Source organism: Thalassophryne amazonica, chromosome 20, assembly GCF_902500255.1.
Source record: "Thalassophryne amazonica chromosome 20, fThaAma1.1, whole genome shotgun sequence".
Classification (NCBI taxonomy): domain Eukaryota; kingdom Metazoa; phylum Chordata; class Actinopteri; order Batrachoidiformes; family Batrachoididae; genus Thalassophryne; species Thalassophryne amazonica.
Window position 1 is genome coordinate 64,372,674 of NC_047122.1, and position 15,941 is coordinate 64,388,614.

Genomic DNA, 15,941 nt, shown 5'->3' on the forward strand with positions numbered 1-15,941 from the left:
TTTTCAATATTCCAAAACCACACAGGCATTTTATTATATCTGCAATTAAATGAAAAGTGAAAACCAAGATTGTCAAATATAGTCATAGCAGTGCGCTCACCTATCAAGAACAAGAAGTTTTCATGAAAAAGAGCATGACCTTTTATGATAAATTAAGCAACACTGCACACATGTACACTCCAGCAAGTCAAGCACATCGAACTTAAGGCACCAATTATTTTTTTTAATCAACACAATATGTTTATCAAATGAGCTGTAGATGTACATGTGCCTGGTTTACGACCCACCAAACAGGAGTTGAAATGTCAATCTACTGAATCACAGAGTTGAGAAAATAAGAGTAATTTCAGGATCTCTCTTGCTGTTTCTTTAAAGGGATCAACTTGAGTTTCTTTCTTGACTATATTGAGGAAATCTGCCAACACCAACATGTGATTTGATCAAAAACTTTGTCACACCAAAAATGTATAACCTGAAACCACCCCAACTACACCATCATTTAGTAGCCCCTTTCAAAATAAAAGAGATCAAGACAGAAAGTTAAACATTTTTCTACAGCTTTTATGGAGGTAATGCACAAATTCATTTTTTCACTTGTAAATTTTCTGACATGTAATGAGATAGTCAGGGTACGCCTGGGTATCGTTGAAGATGACGAACATTGATGGCTCATTAATGTCATCCGTCACGCTGTCGTATCTGAGCGGAATATCACTCGTCTCCTTCAAAGGGGCCGTCTTCATTGAATGACAGCCTCTCGTGTAGTCTCCTGTCAGAACTCTTGACACAAACACATACTTGTGTCCATCCGTATTTGGAGGAGAATACTGGTCTTTGACAGACAGCGCAGAGTTGACGGCAAAATACACCCCCTGACCGTAGACGGTGGCTGTGTAGAAAAATCATTATATCAGAATTGGATATTTGAGATGAGGATGGCCATAAACCTTTTATCCATGAGCCCAAAGCTCATTGGTACCACTTAAGGTGACTAAACAACACTTACAATCCAGCCTTAGTGTACCATGGCCTACATAGAAATATGTCAGCCTTCCCAGAGTGGTAGCCCAAGCTAAGTATGGGGTCAATGAAGGATTAAACAGGACAACGTGTAGAAATGCTTCAATCATATTGAGAAGTATACCACATTATTTATCTAATCATAAAAATTCCAAAAAGGTGTAGTTTGGACTATCTATGGCTGAATGTTATGGAATTACTGGGTAAAAACAGCAAACATGGTGGCAAAAGTCAATTTCAGTTTGTACAGGGATCAAAAGTTGCTCCAACTGTGGTAAAATATGATGCAAATCGTTGGTTGAGCCCATAGGATTAATAAATGGAATAGTTTTGACTGTGTTGAATGCTTGGCCTCCGAAGTAAAGGTCAAACAAGATGAACATCTATTGGATTCTGACTTATGCTAAACCTTAATGTGATAATTAAGCATAACAACCTCAGTCACTCACTAATCTTCAACCTCTTACTCCAATTAAGGGTCACGGGGGAGGTGGGGCCTATCCCAGCAGTCATAGGGTGTAAGGCAGGGTACAGCCTGGACAGGATGCCAGTCTGTTGCAGGGACACATACAGAAACAAACACTCACACCTGCACGCACACCTACAGATAATTTCAAGTTTCCAATCCACCTAACCTGCATGTCTTTGGATGTGGGAGGAAGCCGGAGCACCCAGAGGGAACCCACGCGAACACAAGGAGAACATGCAAACTCCTCACAGAAAGGCCACAGGTGGGAATTAATCCCATGACCTTCTTGTGAGGCAACAGTGCTAACCACTAATCCACTGTGCTGCCCAGCATAACCACCTATTCCTTGTTAAAACCATATTCACTCAAGCAATAACTTGTATCACTTCTTTTTTTTTTTAACTACAATAGGAGCAACTTTTAACTTTTGACCCCTGCACGAGCGACAAATGACCTGTCACCATTTTTGGAATTTTTACCCATAACACCATATACATTCAGTCATCGATATTTGTAATCTTTATGATGAGACAAATATTGTGGTACATTTTTCAATATCATTTAATTTTACCCATGTATAATCCCTCATTGACCCTAACCTGGCACAGACTGTGTTGGCCATGGTAAACAATTCACTGAGGCTGGATTGCACGTGTTGTTTAGTCACCTTAAGTGGTACTGATATCCTGCGTGGCCCATGGACTATTTAACAGACAAAACTACTGGAATTCAATAATCATACCATTCTTTCCGCAGAAGCTTCTGTTGAAGCCATGAATGCAGATCTCCTTCACGCTCCCCTCACTTGTGCCGTGATAAAGAATCCGCTCCACCTCTGGATAAATGGCATGCTGCACTATGCTCGCCTTCTTCAGCTTGTACTGACTGTACAGCAGTTGATTCATGATTTTCTCCACCTGAAGGGGAAGGGTTAAAAAAAAAAAAAAAAAAAAAAAAAAAGGGACTACAAAAAAGCCAATTACTTAATTGTAAAAAAAAAAAAAAAAAAAATGCAGTTTCATTATTTTACCTTTATGATTCGGATCTTGTTGTGGTGTTCCTTTATGGTTGCATAGAAATCCTTCACCACATTTTGAAATTCTTCTGACTCCTCATGGACGACGGTCGCTTCTGGCAGGTTTGACAGCAGCGAGTAATCTGTTAAGAGAATGTTTTATAATTATTATGCACTATATACATGTATAGAGACAAAATTATATTTATAGATTACATACAATGAGGAACAAGCTTAATGTTCCGGGACATTTTCACAGGCACTAAGGTTTGAAAGTGGTTTTGGGATGCCTGAAAAATGTCTTTGGTGTCCCCCTCCATAGTGGCAGGCGAGTTCAGAAATGGTCCAATCCCTTGTAACAATTCACTTGGCTTGCTACACAGAGTTGAAAAATATACAGTGTACTCCATTGCTGACCTTGAATGGACTCTTTATACAGCACTTTTCCATCTGCATTAGATGCTCAAAGTGCTTTACAATTATGCCTCACATTCACCCATTCACACAAACACACTCACTCACCGATGCAGGATGGTGCCATGCAAGGCGCTCACTACACACTGCAAACAATTTAGGGATTAAGGACTTTGCCCAAAGGCCCTTAGTAATAGTTCAGTGACCTTAATGACCTTCAGTTTAGTCACAATTACTGCAAACAAGGGTCAGTGTACGTGTGGTCTTTTTCATTTGTGAAGTTCCCATTGGGAGTCACCACAGCAGATCATCTGTTGCTGTCTGTACCTTTTTCTGTCACACCAACCATCCAACCACCAACTCTCTATACACAATACCCCATAATGACAATGTGAAAAAAGTTTGAGATTTTTGCACATTTACTAAATAAATAAAAACTAAGAAATCACATGTATTTAAGTATTCACAGCCTTTGACATGAAGCTCAAAACTGAGCTCAGGTGCCTCCTGTTTCTACTGATCATCCTTGAGATGTTTCTTAATTGGAGTTCACCTGAGGTAAATTCAGTTGACTGGAGATTATTTAGAAAGGCACACACCCGTCTACATATAAGGTCCCACAGTTGACAGTGCATGTCAGAGCACAAACCAAGTACGAAGTCAAAGGAATTGTCTGTAGACCTCCGAGACAGGATTGTCTGGAGGCACAAATCTGGGGAAGGATACAGAAACATTTCTGTTGCTTTGAAGGTTCAATAAGCACAGTGGCCTCCATCATCCGTAAAAGGAATAAGTTAAGATCCACTAGGACTCCTCCTAGAGCTGGATGCCTGTCTAAACTGAGCAAAGGGTGTGAATACTTATGTACATGTGGTCTTAGTTTTTTTTTTTTTAAATAAATTTGCAAAAAATAAATAAATAATGTTGTCATTACAGGGTGTTGTGAGCACAATTCTGGGTGGGGGTGGGAATAACGCTGTAACATAAAATGTGGAAAAAGTGAAGCACTGTAAATACCTTCTGGATGCCCTGTATCCTGTTTCCCTCTTCAGCCCAAACCATCTCAATCTACCCTCTCTCATGTTGTCTATAAACTCACTTCACCCCTGTGCTGTCCCTCATTCTTAATCCTGTACATACTCATCACTCCCAAGAAGATCACAGCATCTTCTGCTCTGCTTCCTGCCTTTTTTAAATCAGCACCACTGCCTCTCAGCCACATAACCTAGCTGGTCTCACGATTAACTTGTAAATCATCTGCAAACATCATAGTCTGTGGAGAATCCTCCTTGATCTCATCCATCACCACTGCAAACATAAATGGGGTCAGAGCCCATCCTTGATGCAATTCCAACTCACCGCTATCACACTCTCCTCATACAACTCCTGCTCCACCCTCACATACTTCTCTGCCACTTCCTCATAAAATAACATCTCTTCTCCTGGCACCCTGTCATAAGCTTTTTTTCTGAATCCACACACCCACCAACTCATTCTGGCCTTCTCCATGTTTCCATCAGCATTCTCAAAGCAATCACTACATCTGTAGTGCTCTCTCAGTATGAAACCCTGCTACTGCTAACATGTCTGCACTTCTCATCCCAACAAAATGTGTTGACGTTAGGTTAAGGCTGCCATTTTAGCATGCGACGGTAGCTCAGTCGAATTTGTAATGTCATAAATACTTAATTCGCCACTAAAATTGCTCAAATATGACAAACTTAACAGGACTGGTAAATTTGACCTCTGGCCGAAAGGTCAAATTCACTTTTCCAGTCGTAAAGACTGAACATATGTTCAGAGATGATGTCAAGTACAGATTCTGTATGACCACTAATTGGGCATACTGTTTCAACATACTGGGGCCTTTTCGAATTCTACAGTAATTAGCATTTGACCCCATTCTGACCACGACTAAAAATTTACACCTTTGAATAAGATATTTGTTCAATATCCTCCAGGCAACTGAAAACCACTTTCAAACTTTGGTCTCTGCGCAAGTATCACAGAACAATTACTTTGCGTCTCTATTAATATATCACGTTTAATGTACCTGACACATCCTCTTCTTCTGCAGTCAGCAACTGTCTGCAGATTTTCATAGATTTTCCTGAAGCTACGTTGTATTCTTGCATCTTCTCAAAGTTAATGATGTGGGGCTGATTGTCAAACAAAACATTAACCTTTTTCTGCTTCAACCTCCAAGCATTATCAATGAATACTGTAGCACCTGGTGAATAAGGTGTCATGGCTGAGGACACTGGGTCAGTGTGCATCCACTGGACCGTCTTCAGGATTTCCTGCTCTGAAGGAGAACGGGAAATCTTTTCCAACAGCAGTTTTACTTGTGGAAGTGCTTGAGCCACGTAGTCTTTAAACCCAGAAACAATAACTATGGTGCCCTTAATCTCAATCTTGACTGCATGCTTCCTCTCGATCACCTCCAGACACTTCTTGTGGAGCACAGACATGTTTTTCATACTCTTGTGCTCCAATTTCTCCTCAACCTGTCTTTGGGAGACCTTCTTCCCAAAAGCAATGTCCACTCGAATCAAGTCACAACTATATCCCGCATATACAAGTAGCTGTATTGTGTTTGCTGCCTTTATGGCTTCCTCCAACAGCGTGCAGCTTTCTGTTTCCAGTGGCTGCACCGGTGGATTGTTGGCTTTCTCATTAGAAGAGTTGCCATGTTGGATCATTTCCTTGGACAAGGCCAAGGCTTTCTGCAACTGTTCTTCCTCATCAGCCAGGGACCACTGACTTGACTCCATGGAGTACTGGATTGCTAGAGAAAGTTGGGCCTCTTCATCCAAATTGTTCCAAGAAAGGGCTTCAACACTTGGCAAGACTAAGCCACTATGAGCATCGTGTTCAGGTAATGGATGGGAACCACTGACAAAAACAACATTATTATCCTGATCCAACAGACTGGCAGGCTGCTCAGCACAATACAGGTCCAGGTCATCCATGTCATCATGTGTGACGAAACTGGGCTCAAGCTCTTCCGTCCTTTGATCAATGGCTGACACAATCCTTTTGGCCTCCTCTAACAGGCCTATAAAAGACAAAATACTGTTTTAAAGTGTGTAGAAACAAGAAAATGTGTTTTTAAATCAAAGATAATTACCACTTTGTGGAGTACCATTATTGTTGAAATTCAAATCAGTTAGCATTAAATCAGATTTTATGTCTGCCGCAGATTCGTCCAGTTCCACTTTTGGGAAGTTATTGAGGGGCATTGCTTTAAGTGCCACTTCGTAAATGTCCTGCAAAAACACACACACACACACACACACACACACACACACACACACACACACACACACACACACACACACACACACACAGCGCTTTACAATTATGCCTCACATTCACCCTGATGTCAAGGTGCTGCCATACAAGGCGCTCACTACACACCGGGAGCAATAGTGTTTAAAGGCCTTGCCCAAGGGCCCTTATTGATTTTCCAGTCAGGCGGGGATTTGAACCCATGATCTTCTGGACTCAAGCCCAACACCTTAACCGCTAGACCATCACCTCCCCAAATGAGTTTAAATGATGAATGAAATGTCTGAATGCATTTTAGACAGTTTTTCCATTTTCAACAGTAGTTTACATTATGGTGTACGTAGCAACATCTTTATATAGCAACAGAGCACAATTACAAAATGATATTTTTGTTACATAGCCAAGCAGTTTGCTTCATACCATACCTATACTGTCTAAATATACAGTAAGACTCTGGTACTGGCTGAAACCAGTGCATGTCTGAAAATCTATATTTTTCAAATACCATACACGCTTTAAAAAACAAGAACATAATCTGCAACACGGCAGTGTGGATAAATGTTGATAAGCATACCACTGACAAGTCATGCTTTTCTGCAGAAAGCTTTTACAAAGTCCAGTTCAGTGATTTTGACCTTTGACCCCAAATTTCATGGAGGTCACCATGCCTAACACACATAGCAAGTTTGGTGACAATCAGGCCAGTACAACTGCAGTAATCTCACAAGTGGAATGTTGCACGATTGATGGACAGACTCACTGCACACGGCGACATCCAGCCCGCTGGATGTCGCTGTGTCCTATTTGTGCTATTTGGTGTTCATGTTAAGAACTCAAACTGCAGCTCGGACTGTAGCTCTTGAACGCTGTTCTTGGACTCAGGATCAGGTTTCTGTACAACTATAAAAGTTCCCTTGTCTCATTACTTTACCTCAGTTTGAAGTGTTTCCCACGGCACAAACTTTGGAAGGACAAAGACCTGGAATTTGGTCTCCATCTCCTTCATGATACGCTTGCAATCCGGGTCATCTAGAAACCGGGCTATTCCGGGAGTGTTTACTGTGATGGTTCTTGTGCAGACAGAGGAGACAACGCCTTGCAACACCTCCTCGGCCATTTGGCTAGCAACAGCATTGCCATGGATCTAGTAGTTGCATTGATAAAGAAGCAAAAAGTAAATGATACCAATGAAATAATCAGTTAAACATCAAAATTTCCCCACTGTACTGAAATATTCTGACCGCTCAATTCAAGCACTTATTTCTAAATATGAAAATGATGCAGAGCACACCTTTAATCCACACACATCCTCTGCTTCCAGTGGAAAAATAGATACTTCGCTCATGTCAGCCAACAGCTGATGACAGTGGACCTGGATGTATTTCAGCATGCCTGGCTCCATAGAGATAACTGTTTCCTTTGTAATCGGCATACTAAGAAACAATAAGATTGCAGTCTGCTTCTCTGAGTCCATCCCTTTAAGAGTCAAGAGGTCAACATCCCCTCCATGTTCAGAAAGCCGGACAGAGCAGAAATCCAGAGTTTTGATAAACTCCGACCACTCGGTGGTATATAGCATGCACTCATATTCCTTCTCCACTTGCATGCGGACTTCACAGAGTTGGGACTGCAAAACACTGCATGCCTGGCTAGCTAAGTTCAAAGACAGTGAGGTCACAGTGACATCACAGTCTGACACAGTGTACGTAGCGGGCAACCCACTGCCATTCAAGGTTTGCAGTAGGGCTTCTCTGACTTCTTTTTTCTTAAGAAAGTCAGCCTTCACAGGATCACAGGTGAAAACAGTCTGAGCCATACTGCTCAGAATCTTCAAGACAGCGTCTTTTAGTTTCTCTACAACCATGGCGTTGGGTCCTGCAACGTGTACACCATTGTCTATTAGCTGGATGTAGACATGTGGGTGATCCTTTTCAATATCTTGAAGAACATGCTGTTGGAATATTATGAATTTATCTGGGTCACTGATGGTAACGTTGCATGAAAGCCTGTCTGCAACCCGTGCTTGGATTTCCACAGTGTCCACTGGCGCTTCAGCCTCTTCAAAAACAGGAAGAGGTTCTACATCAACAGGAGGGGAGGAGTCGCTGTTTGAAGCGACCGCCACAGGAGGACTGACCACCACGGGAGCACTGACCGCCACGGGAGAACTGACCGCCACGGGAGAACTGATCTGTTTTAGAGAATCGCTGAGGTCCGGCTCATCTCTGTCAGTGGCATGTGGTGTGAGAATGTCAGCGTGTGGGGTTGGAAAGCTTTCTTGTGGTTGGAGAAATTCAAAGTATGGACGCAGCACCAGGTCAGCGCCCTCCAGTTTGTGGGTTTGTTGGAGAACATTGTCCACAGCTATTGGAGGACACACAGGCATTTTTTTGATTACAAAAGCAGCTATGAAACAGCAAAGCAGACATTCATATAAAATAAACAATGAGTTTATGGGATGATTTAAAAATAGGGCAACATTTCACACAAATAAGAGAATAAATTTACAATAATCTGACCAAGAAGTTAAGAGAATAATGTTACAATTTATTAAATAGGTTTACAAGAATAAACTGTAAATTAGGCACTAAGGAGAATAAAGACTACTGTGCATCGTCAACGAGAAGGTGCACCTGAAAAATGGTAGTTTGGGGATAATCATCTTGTTTAAGGACACAAGCAACAATAAGTTTTGTCAGAAATTGCATGATGATGACAGCTATCCTATCAAACAGAATTCTGATTGGCTGCTTATCTCAGTTTTTGTAGGTTATAATGCCAAAACTGGCTGCTATGTCTGCATCAGGAGAAGTATGTGATCTTCAAGAGTCCCTATCTAGTGGACTTTATTGTTTGTATAAATATAAAGTTCTAATCTTTTTTCTTATATTACATTGATTCAATTATGGATTTTTTTTCTTAAAATACTACAACTTCATTCTTCAAATACTGTTACAATTGTTTTCTCATAACCATGTGACCTCACAGTCAAACTACACATCACAAAATGTTTCTCCCCTTCACCTCTAGCTCCCCCTCCCGATTGTTCTCCTAAACTATTTTGTACAACAGTGATGCACAAACCTACATTTAAATTCAACGAAGGACACCCTGGCCATGCCCTCTGACAGCATAACGACATCCTTCACCTCGTGATTTCCACCTCGCTTGCTCTCAAAGTACAAAGTGAGGTGGTCTTTGGAAGTGTCGGGATGCAGGTTCTCCACCAAGATGGAGTCCGTTTGTTCAATCTGTTCAAGAGTTACCTTGGACCTGTTCAGTGCCCGACTGGAGACCTTTTCTTTAAGTTGGTGAAAATCTGTAAAAGAAATGAAAAAAGTCAGATTCAACAGGGTGGAGCAGGGAGACACACTCTGGAAATTGTAGATCACATTGCCCTGACCTTCCAGCAGTGGGTAACGCAGTTGAATGAGGATGACATCTCTCTCCGGTGTGGGATGCAGAGTGTAGTCTGGCATGCTTACTCCCACCATGTTCTCCACGAAGAGCTCAACCAAGTCACTGCTGGTGTTGGGGTTGACCCCTCGCAGCAGTAGTCTATGTCGGTCCCTTGAGGCCGGCTTTCTCACAGTCATGTCAATATTATGTAGAGCATGATGCCCTCTAGACAGCACCTGGGCTGCAGCTGTCAAAGATACCAGGTCAGGAAAAAGAAGAAGGTGTATTTCATCTCACCAGGCTGATTCCATTTATTGTGACAAATGTTTCAAAAGAATGTCTTTGATATCAATATGCACTACCCAACAGCTGAGCTGGTCATTAAAGTAGTCAACATTTTAGTGATGTCTGACATTGTTTCTTAAATAAAGGTGATCACTTTGTTGGAAATCTGTAGTAAACATTTAGATCTTGTGGGAGGAAATACGTGTTTTCAAAAGTGTCACACAAATTGAGCTGCTAAGATCTTAAATTGTTCTGGATAGTGTATGAACCAGACCAATTAAATGTGGCTCATAACTACCATAATGGGGAGGGGGAATTACATTTTTAATGGAACCTTTTTTTTAACCAGGTTAGTTCCACTGAGATCAAGACCTCTTTTACAAGGGAGACCTGAACAATTATAAAGTTTCTAATTCACATAACCTGCATGTCTTTGGATGTGGGAGGAAGCTGGAGCATCTGGAGGGAACCCAGGCAAACATGGGGAGAACATGCAAACTCCACACAGAAAGGCCACAGGTGGGACTTGATTCCATGACCTTCTTGCTGCGAGGCAACAGTGCTAACCACTAATCCACCATGCTGCCCTAACATACATACTGAATGATGTGCAAAAAAAAAAAAATGATGGCAATTACAAATGTTCTCTGTATCTCCCAGCACTAATGCTTCCACTTGCCTTCTGCTTTTTCAAACACCAACAAGGCACGGCAACCCTGTATCTCCACAGAGACCAGTGAACCTCCTCCAGAGCGCCGCTTATTCTCAAAGTACAGCGACAGGAGCTCCTCGTCAAATCCATCAGGCAGCCCCTGCACCTCCACTGTCCTCTCCTCCTGAGATTCATCACACATCCTGATGCATACAGAGAATAAATAAGAGACAATTAAAGCTGCACAAACAGACAAGACAAAAAAAAAAAAAAGAAACTTTGCAGCAGATCTCACATTCTGTTCTTGCCATATTGACGGGTTTGGGTAGATTTAACTGGGGCTGGAAGATAGTTCAAATTTTTTCATCAATATTTTAAAAATAAAGCCAAAGTGGATTATAACTGCTGCTGCTAAAGGAAAGACATCAAGGAAACAAAAGCAACTCTACAACAAAGGAAAGAATGTGTGCACCTCTTGAGTTTGAGGGAGGGATTAAAAAAAGACAATATCCAGCTTGTTTCAAAGCATAACAACAGCTATTTATTTAGTAATTTTTTATAATGAGTGTCGCACTGTGTAAACTGACTGGGAAAATGGTTTTACATTTTTCCTCATTTATTGCAGCCGCAATACTTTTTTATACTGCAGTTTTGCACAATAAATATTCCAATATACCTCTGTATTATGTAAAATATTAAATAGTAATGACTTCTTCAGCAGAAAGGAAACTAACTAAAGTGCCCTTGAGCAAGGTGCTTGAGGTGCAAAGTGCAAGCAAGGTATTTCGAGTGTGTGAATATGATGGAAAAGCACATCCACGTGATTGACGCTGTATTAATGTAATCTACTTTGATTTGCCTCTTAAATTTAAGAGGTACCCATTTACAGCTGTAAAAGGGTACTGGCCTTAGCTTGGGAAGTAACCTGCATCAGACTGGTGTCCTGTCCAGAGGGAAGCTATAATCTCATCTACTTCACAATACAGAATATGGAGACTTGCACCAATGGGCTTCAGGTCCTAAAGGACTTACTTCTTATTCCCCTAATATGAACAGCAGCTACAACATGGTTTGTATTAAATATACACACTCTGTATAAAATTTTATATGTATACTATTCATTCATCTTCTGCTGCCTATTGGGGTCTGGGTTGCTGTGGCAGCAGACCAAGCAGCTCATTCAGGGTGTTATCTAGAACTTGAAAAAGACCAAACAGAGCAAGGTCCCAAATGCGCAGGCTGGAGCACCTGCGAGGGGGTTGTCCCTTCCTTGGGAAAATTTGAAATATTGAAGCAAATTTGGGCCCTCGGTGAACTCTTGGCATGAAAAAGCAGTTTAGATATTTATTGTTTCCTAACTGGACTCTGTGTGTGTGTGCGAGAAAAAATTTGAATATTGTGGATAAAGTCCAGTATTTTTTGCCAGGTATTTCAGAAAGTGAAACTTTCTGAAATATGTAGTGTAGAGTCACTATATATATATATATATATATATATATATATATATAAATCTCAAATGTTTCATGAATTTTTTTTTATTTTAATTATTACAGCCTACAGCTCAAAAAAATAGATCATATCTCAAAATATTAGAATTTCATCAAATAAGTTAATTTCTAATGAAATAATGTCAAATCTCTGAAACGTGTGTTTTTGCACTCAATACTTGGTTTGGGCTCCTTTTAAACAAAAACTGCATCAGTATGGTGCGGCATGGAGGCGATTGTTTTGTTGTTTTTGATGACCACCATGTACAGTACTTTGTTTCAGTTGGCTGTTCAAAAGTGCTCTATAAATAAAGTCGAGTTGAGTTGATCATGGAGGTGTTATAGAAGCCCAGGGTGATTTGATAGCAGCTTGTCTGTATTGTTGGCTCTAGTGTCTCATCTTGACGATACCCCACAGAGAATCTACGGGATACTGTCCATGTGGCCAATCAAGTACAGCAACACCATGAACAACAATGCAGCTACTAGCAGTTTTGACACTGTATGCATGTGCCCAGTCCCGCCGGAAAAGGAAATCAGCATTTCCATAAAGCTTTTCAGCAGATATGTAAGAAAAAGACAGCGCTCCAGAGGGTCATCGACTGTGCTCTCCTCTCCTGAGAGGAGCTGTACAGGTCCTGCTGCAACAGAAAAGCCCGCAGTATCCTGAAGGACACATCTCACCCAGCACATCACCTGTTCCACCTATTACTCACAGGGAGGTGATACAGCACAATAAAAGCTAAAACAAACAGACTGACAACAGCACATATCCCAGGGCTGCTGCAATAATAAATGAACACTGAAGAGCATGCCTCCTTCATCACCCTGTGCAATCAATACTGTTCAGTTATCAATTACTGTGCAAACAAAATTTTTTGCACACATGTATGCATACTTTAATATTGGTTCCATTTATTTTTTTAATCTTTACATCAGACAAATGTTTAGTTAGGACAGTTGGACTGCTCTCTTTCACTGAATGGGACTGCATACAATTTTGTTACACTTTTTATATGATGACAATAATGATTCTGCTTCTGAGGCCTCTGGTTCAGGAGTGGCTTGACATAAGGAATACAACACACCCAGCCCATTTGCTGGACACATTTTTGTTTGGTGGCTCCCCACCAATTCATACTGACAGTGTTTTGATAAAAAATACGCCTTGTGTCATCTGAAGAATGCTGGTCTGTGTGACCTCAAAAGGTCAGGTGGCGAAAAAGATCTGATTATTTATTTAAAATGTATATTGTTTTTAATTCTTTTTGTTTTTCTATGTTATTTCCACTATTGTGTTTTATAGATTGTGCCTCGTTACCCTCCGCCAGTGAAGTTGGAGGAAGTTATGTTACTGCCCGTTTGTTTGCAAACAGCCTGTAACCCACACTTTTCATATATTGTTATGATATGTTTTTTTTTTAAACAGAGGATTCATAGGTCAAAGTCAGGAAAAATCTTGGAAAAATTCCTATCTATTAACATTGAATGAATTTTCAAAAATTCATAACTGTCAAAAAACATCTAATTTCTTTCATATTTGGGAGCATTATGTAGGATGGCATCCTTTATCGGCTAACAAAGTTTGGTCTGATCCAAATTACAGATTTATTCTTTGTTTTATTTTTTTTATAATTTTTATTTTTCAAATGCAAGTCAGACTTAAGGTATGAGAATGCAAAACTACAGTTTTTTCCCCTTACAGCAAAAACCAAACAGAACCTCATAATTATCCTTAACTCCCTCCCTCCTCCCCAACTCATGATCTGCTAATCTGTATAAGCAAATCAAAATTAAATGAAAATAGAATCTAAAACAAGTGACAACCAGAAAACCATAAGACAAAAACTTATAGACATGTCACAAATTACAAATCTGACTAAAGTAAAATACAAAAAATAAAAATGAAATACAAGCCCTGTTTTGTTAAAGTGATGAAAGTAAAGAATTCACTTGTATAACTATTATTACTATAGCTGCTCGCTTTGTAGTAAAGCAGCATGATGTGGCATTTAAGACCACTAAATTCACTATATTCTGGAGGGGGCAGGGGGTAACTGTATTAGTGAGAGTCTGGCACAAGTGAATGAAGAGTCAACTGCCCCCATAGCTCTCTCCCAGTCAGCCTCAGAGAAAACAAGTTGGAGTTCTGATTCCCAACTCGTCTTGATCTTGCGTAAATTCGTGTCCTCAATTGGCGAGAGCAAATTGTAGAGGTAGCTACATAATGTGGCCCTTCTTTAAAGTTTTAGCCTTGAGAGCCAGGTCAAGCCCACTGTGTGTTGGTACATAAGGGAATGATGCGGTGTGCTTTTTTTTTTTTTGCAAAGATTCAAAGTTGCAGATTACAGATTCTGTGGCCATTTAACACTGAAAACCCCTTTTAATGTATATTTGACATTAGGCTATATCTTCAACAAACGTGTCCCAAACACACTCATATTTGAAAGTAAGGTGCAGACTGGCACTCACTATCGCCTGACAAAGTTTGATCTGGATTATAGATTTTGTGGGCATTTTAATATTTTTTAATGTTGAAAAGCCTATTTGGTCCATATTTTGGAGTATATTTCAATCAAAGTGCCTCAATCACTCTCATTTTTCTATTATGGATTTATCTACCCCACCAAAATTGGATGTAGGTTCCAGTTTTATGCCTGTTTGTCTTCCAGTTATCAGTCAGAACACAAGTGCCAAAAAGCAATGACAAAATGTGCATAACAGATACCCAAAGTTCTGTGAAAATGATTTGAAAAAGAATTCAGAAACAGAAAAAGTCACGACTAACAGAACTTTGCCCTTGAAAATTTTCAAAGATAAAAATTTATGGAATTGGAAACTAGTGTTGGTGGAGGTGCTCTAGTTATTTTACTTTTTAAGAAGCTTTGCAACTTGGAGAAATGCACAAGAATTCTAATGTGCTTGTACTTAAAATGCACTTGCGCAAATAGCAAAAAAATAATTCCATTCTTAAAAAAAAAAAAAAAAAAATCTACATCAAATCATCATAAAGGTTTCTTACAAAAACAAGCCTTGTCGTTTGACAACAACTTAAGAGGTCAAGATGCCAAATGGTGTCTTGTTAAATGACGAAAAAAGAAAATATATATAAAAAAAAACTATTTAAAAAGCAATTAAAAAGGGTCTTAGGACATATAACAGGGGAAGAAACGTATACATCCCAGCTTGTTTAACATCACTGCAACTTTGGAATATGTATTTTTTTTAACATGTCGAATATATCGTGTTGAAGACTAAACTAAATTTACCTGGTTGATCAAAATCTTGTGTAAACTATTCAAAACTGAAAAGCACCTAAACCTGTCACACAAACACTCCACACTGTTTTAAGCAGCTGTGATAACATCTGGCGTTTCACGTTCGGGGAAACCCTTTTTTACTAACAATTTCGTGAACAGAAATAAATGCAGCTGTGGTCGTTGTTAGCAGTTAGCATGAAGTTAACGGATAGTGAAACCAAACTGGCTAATCATGTTGTCATGCTTGTATGCAAAAGACTCAAAATAATTATTGAGGCGAGTACTTGACCAGATAAAGAGATAAAAGCAAAGTACCAACATCTTTGGAAAGATGGACTTACGTATTTTTGTAATAAAGGAAACATTTGCTCGTGTTGTCGTTGTGCTCAGTCTGAAGACCTCGACTGCCACTTCCTCATATTTCTGACAGCTGAACAGCAGGTGGCGACAAAACGCAGACGCAGAAGCAGCAGATGGCGACGACGACGATGATGCAAATGCATTCATAATGACATATTTATTATTACTACTTTTTTAAATGCTATTTTTACTTGGTGTGCCTATGGTAAAAATTGTTTCGTAAAAATCTGGTTTGTCTGTGTTTTTGTCTTAACGTTTCAATCTCAAATATTTTTATTTATTATTATTT

At 39.9% G+C, this 15,941-nt stretch overlaps 1 protein-coding gene across 3 annotated transcripts; it reads right to left on the reverse strand.

The window, feature by feature from the left end:
- On the reverse strand, window positions 1-15,732 carry parp10 (poly(ADP-ribose) polymerase family member 10). 3 transcript variants are annotated; one of them, XM_034161542.1, is made up of 12 exons: window positions 15,634-15,732; window positions 10,573-10,748; window positions 9,613-9,855; window positions 9,298-9,528; window positions 8,396-8,573; window positions 7,501-8,341; window positions 7,141-7,353; window positions 6,049-6,187; window positions 4,972-5,976; window positions 2,520-2,647; window positions 2,232-2,406; window positions 1-889 (listed from the first exon to the last, which is right to left on the reverse strand). In XM_034161542.1, exons 2-12 carry the CDS (start codon window positions 10,745-10,747, stop codon window positions 591-593), a joined length of 3,627 nt encoding a protein of 1,208 aa, XP_034017433.1. In that variant the 5' UTR covers window position 10,748; window positions 15,634-15,732; the 3' UTR covers window positions 1-590. The 3 variants fall into 3 exon arrangements, with proteins under 3 accessions (XP_034017433.1, XP_034017432.1, XP_034017430.1); XM_034161541.1 differs by having other exon boundaries at window positions 6,064-6,187; window positions 7,501-8,573; XM_034161539.1 differs by having other exon boundaries at window positions 7,501-8,573.
- Between the last annotated feature and the right edge of the window lie 209 nt (window positions 15,733-15,941).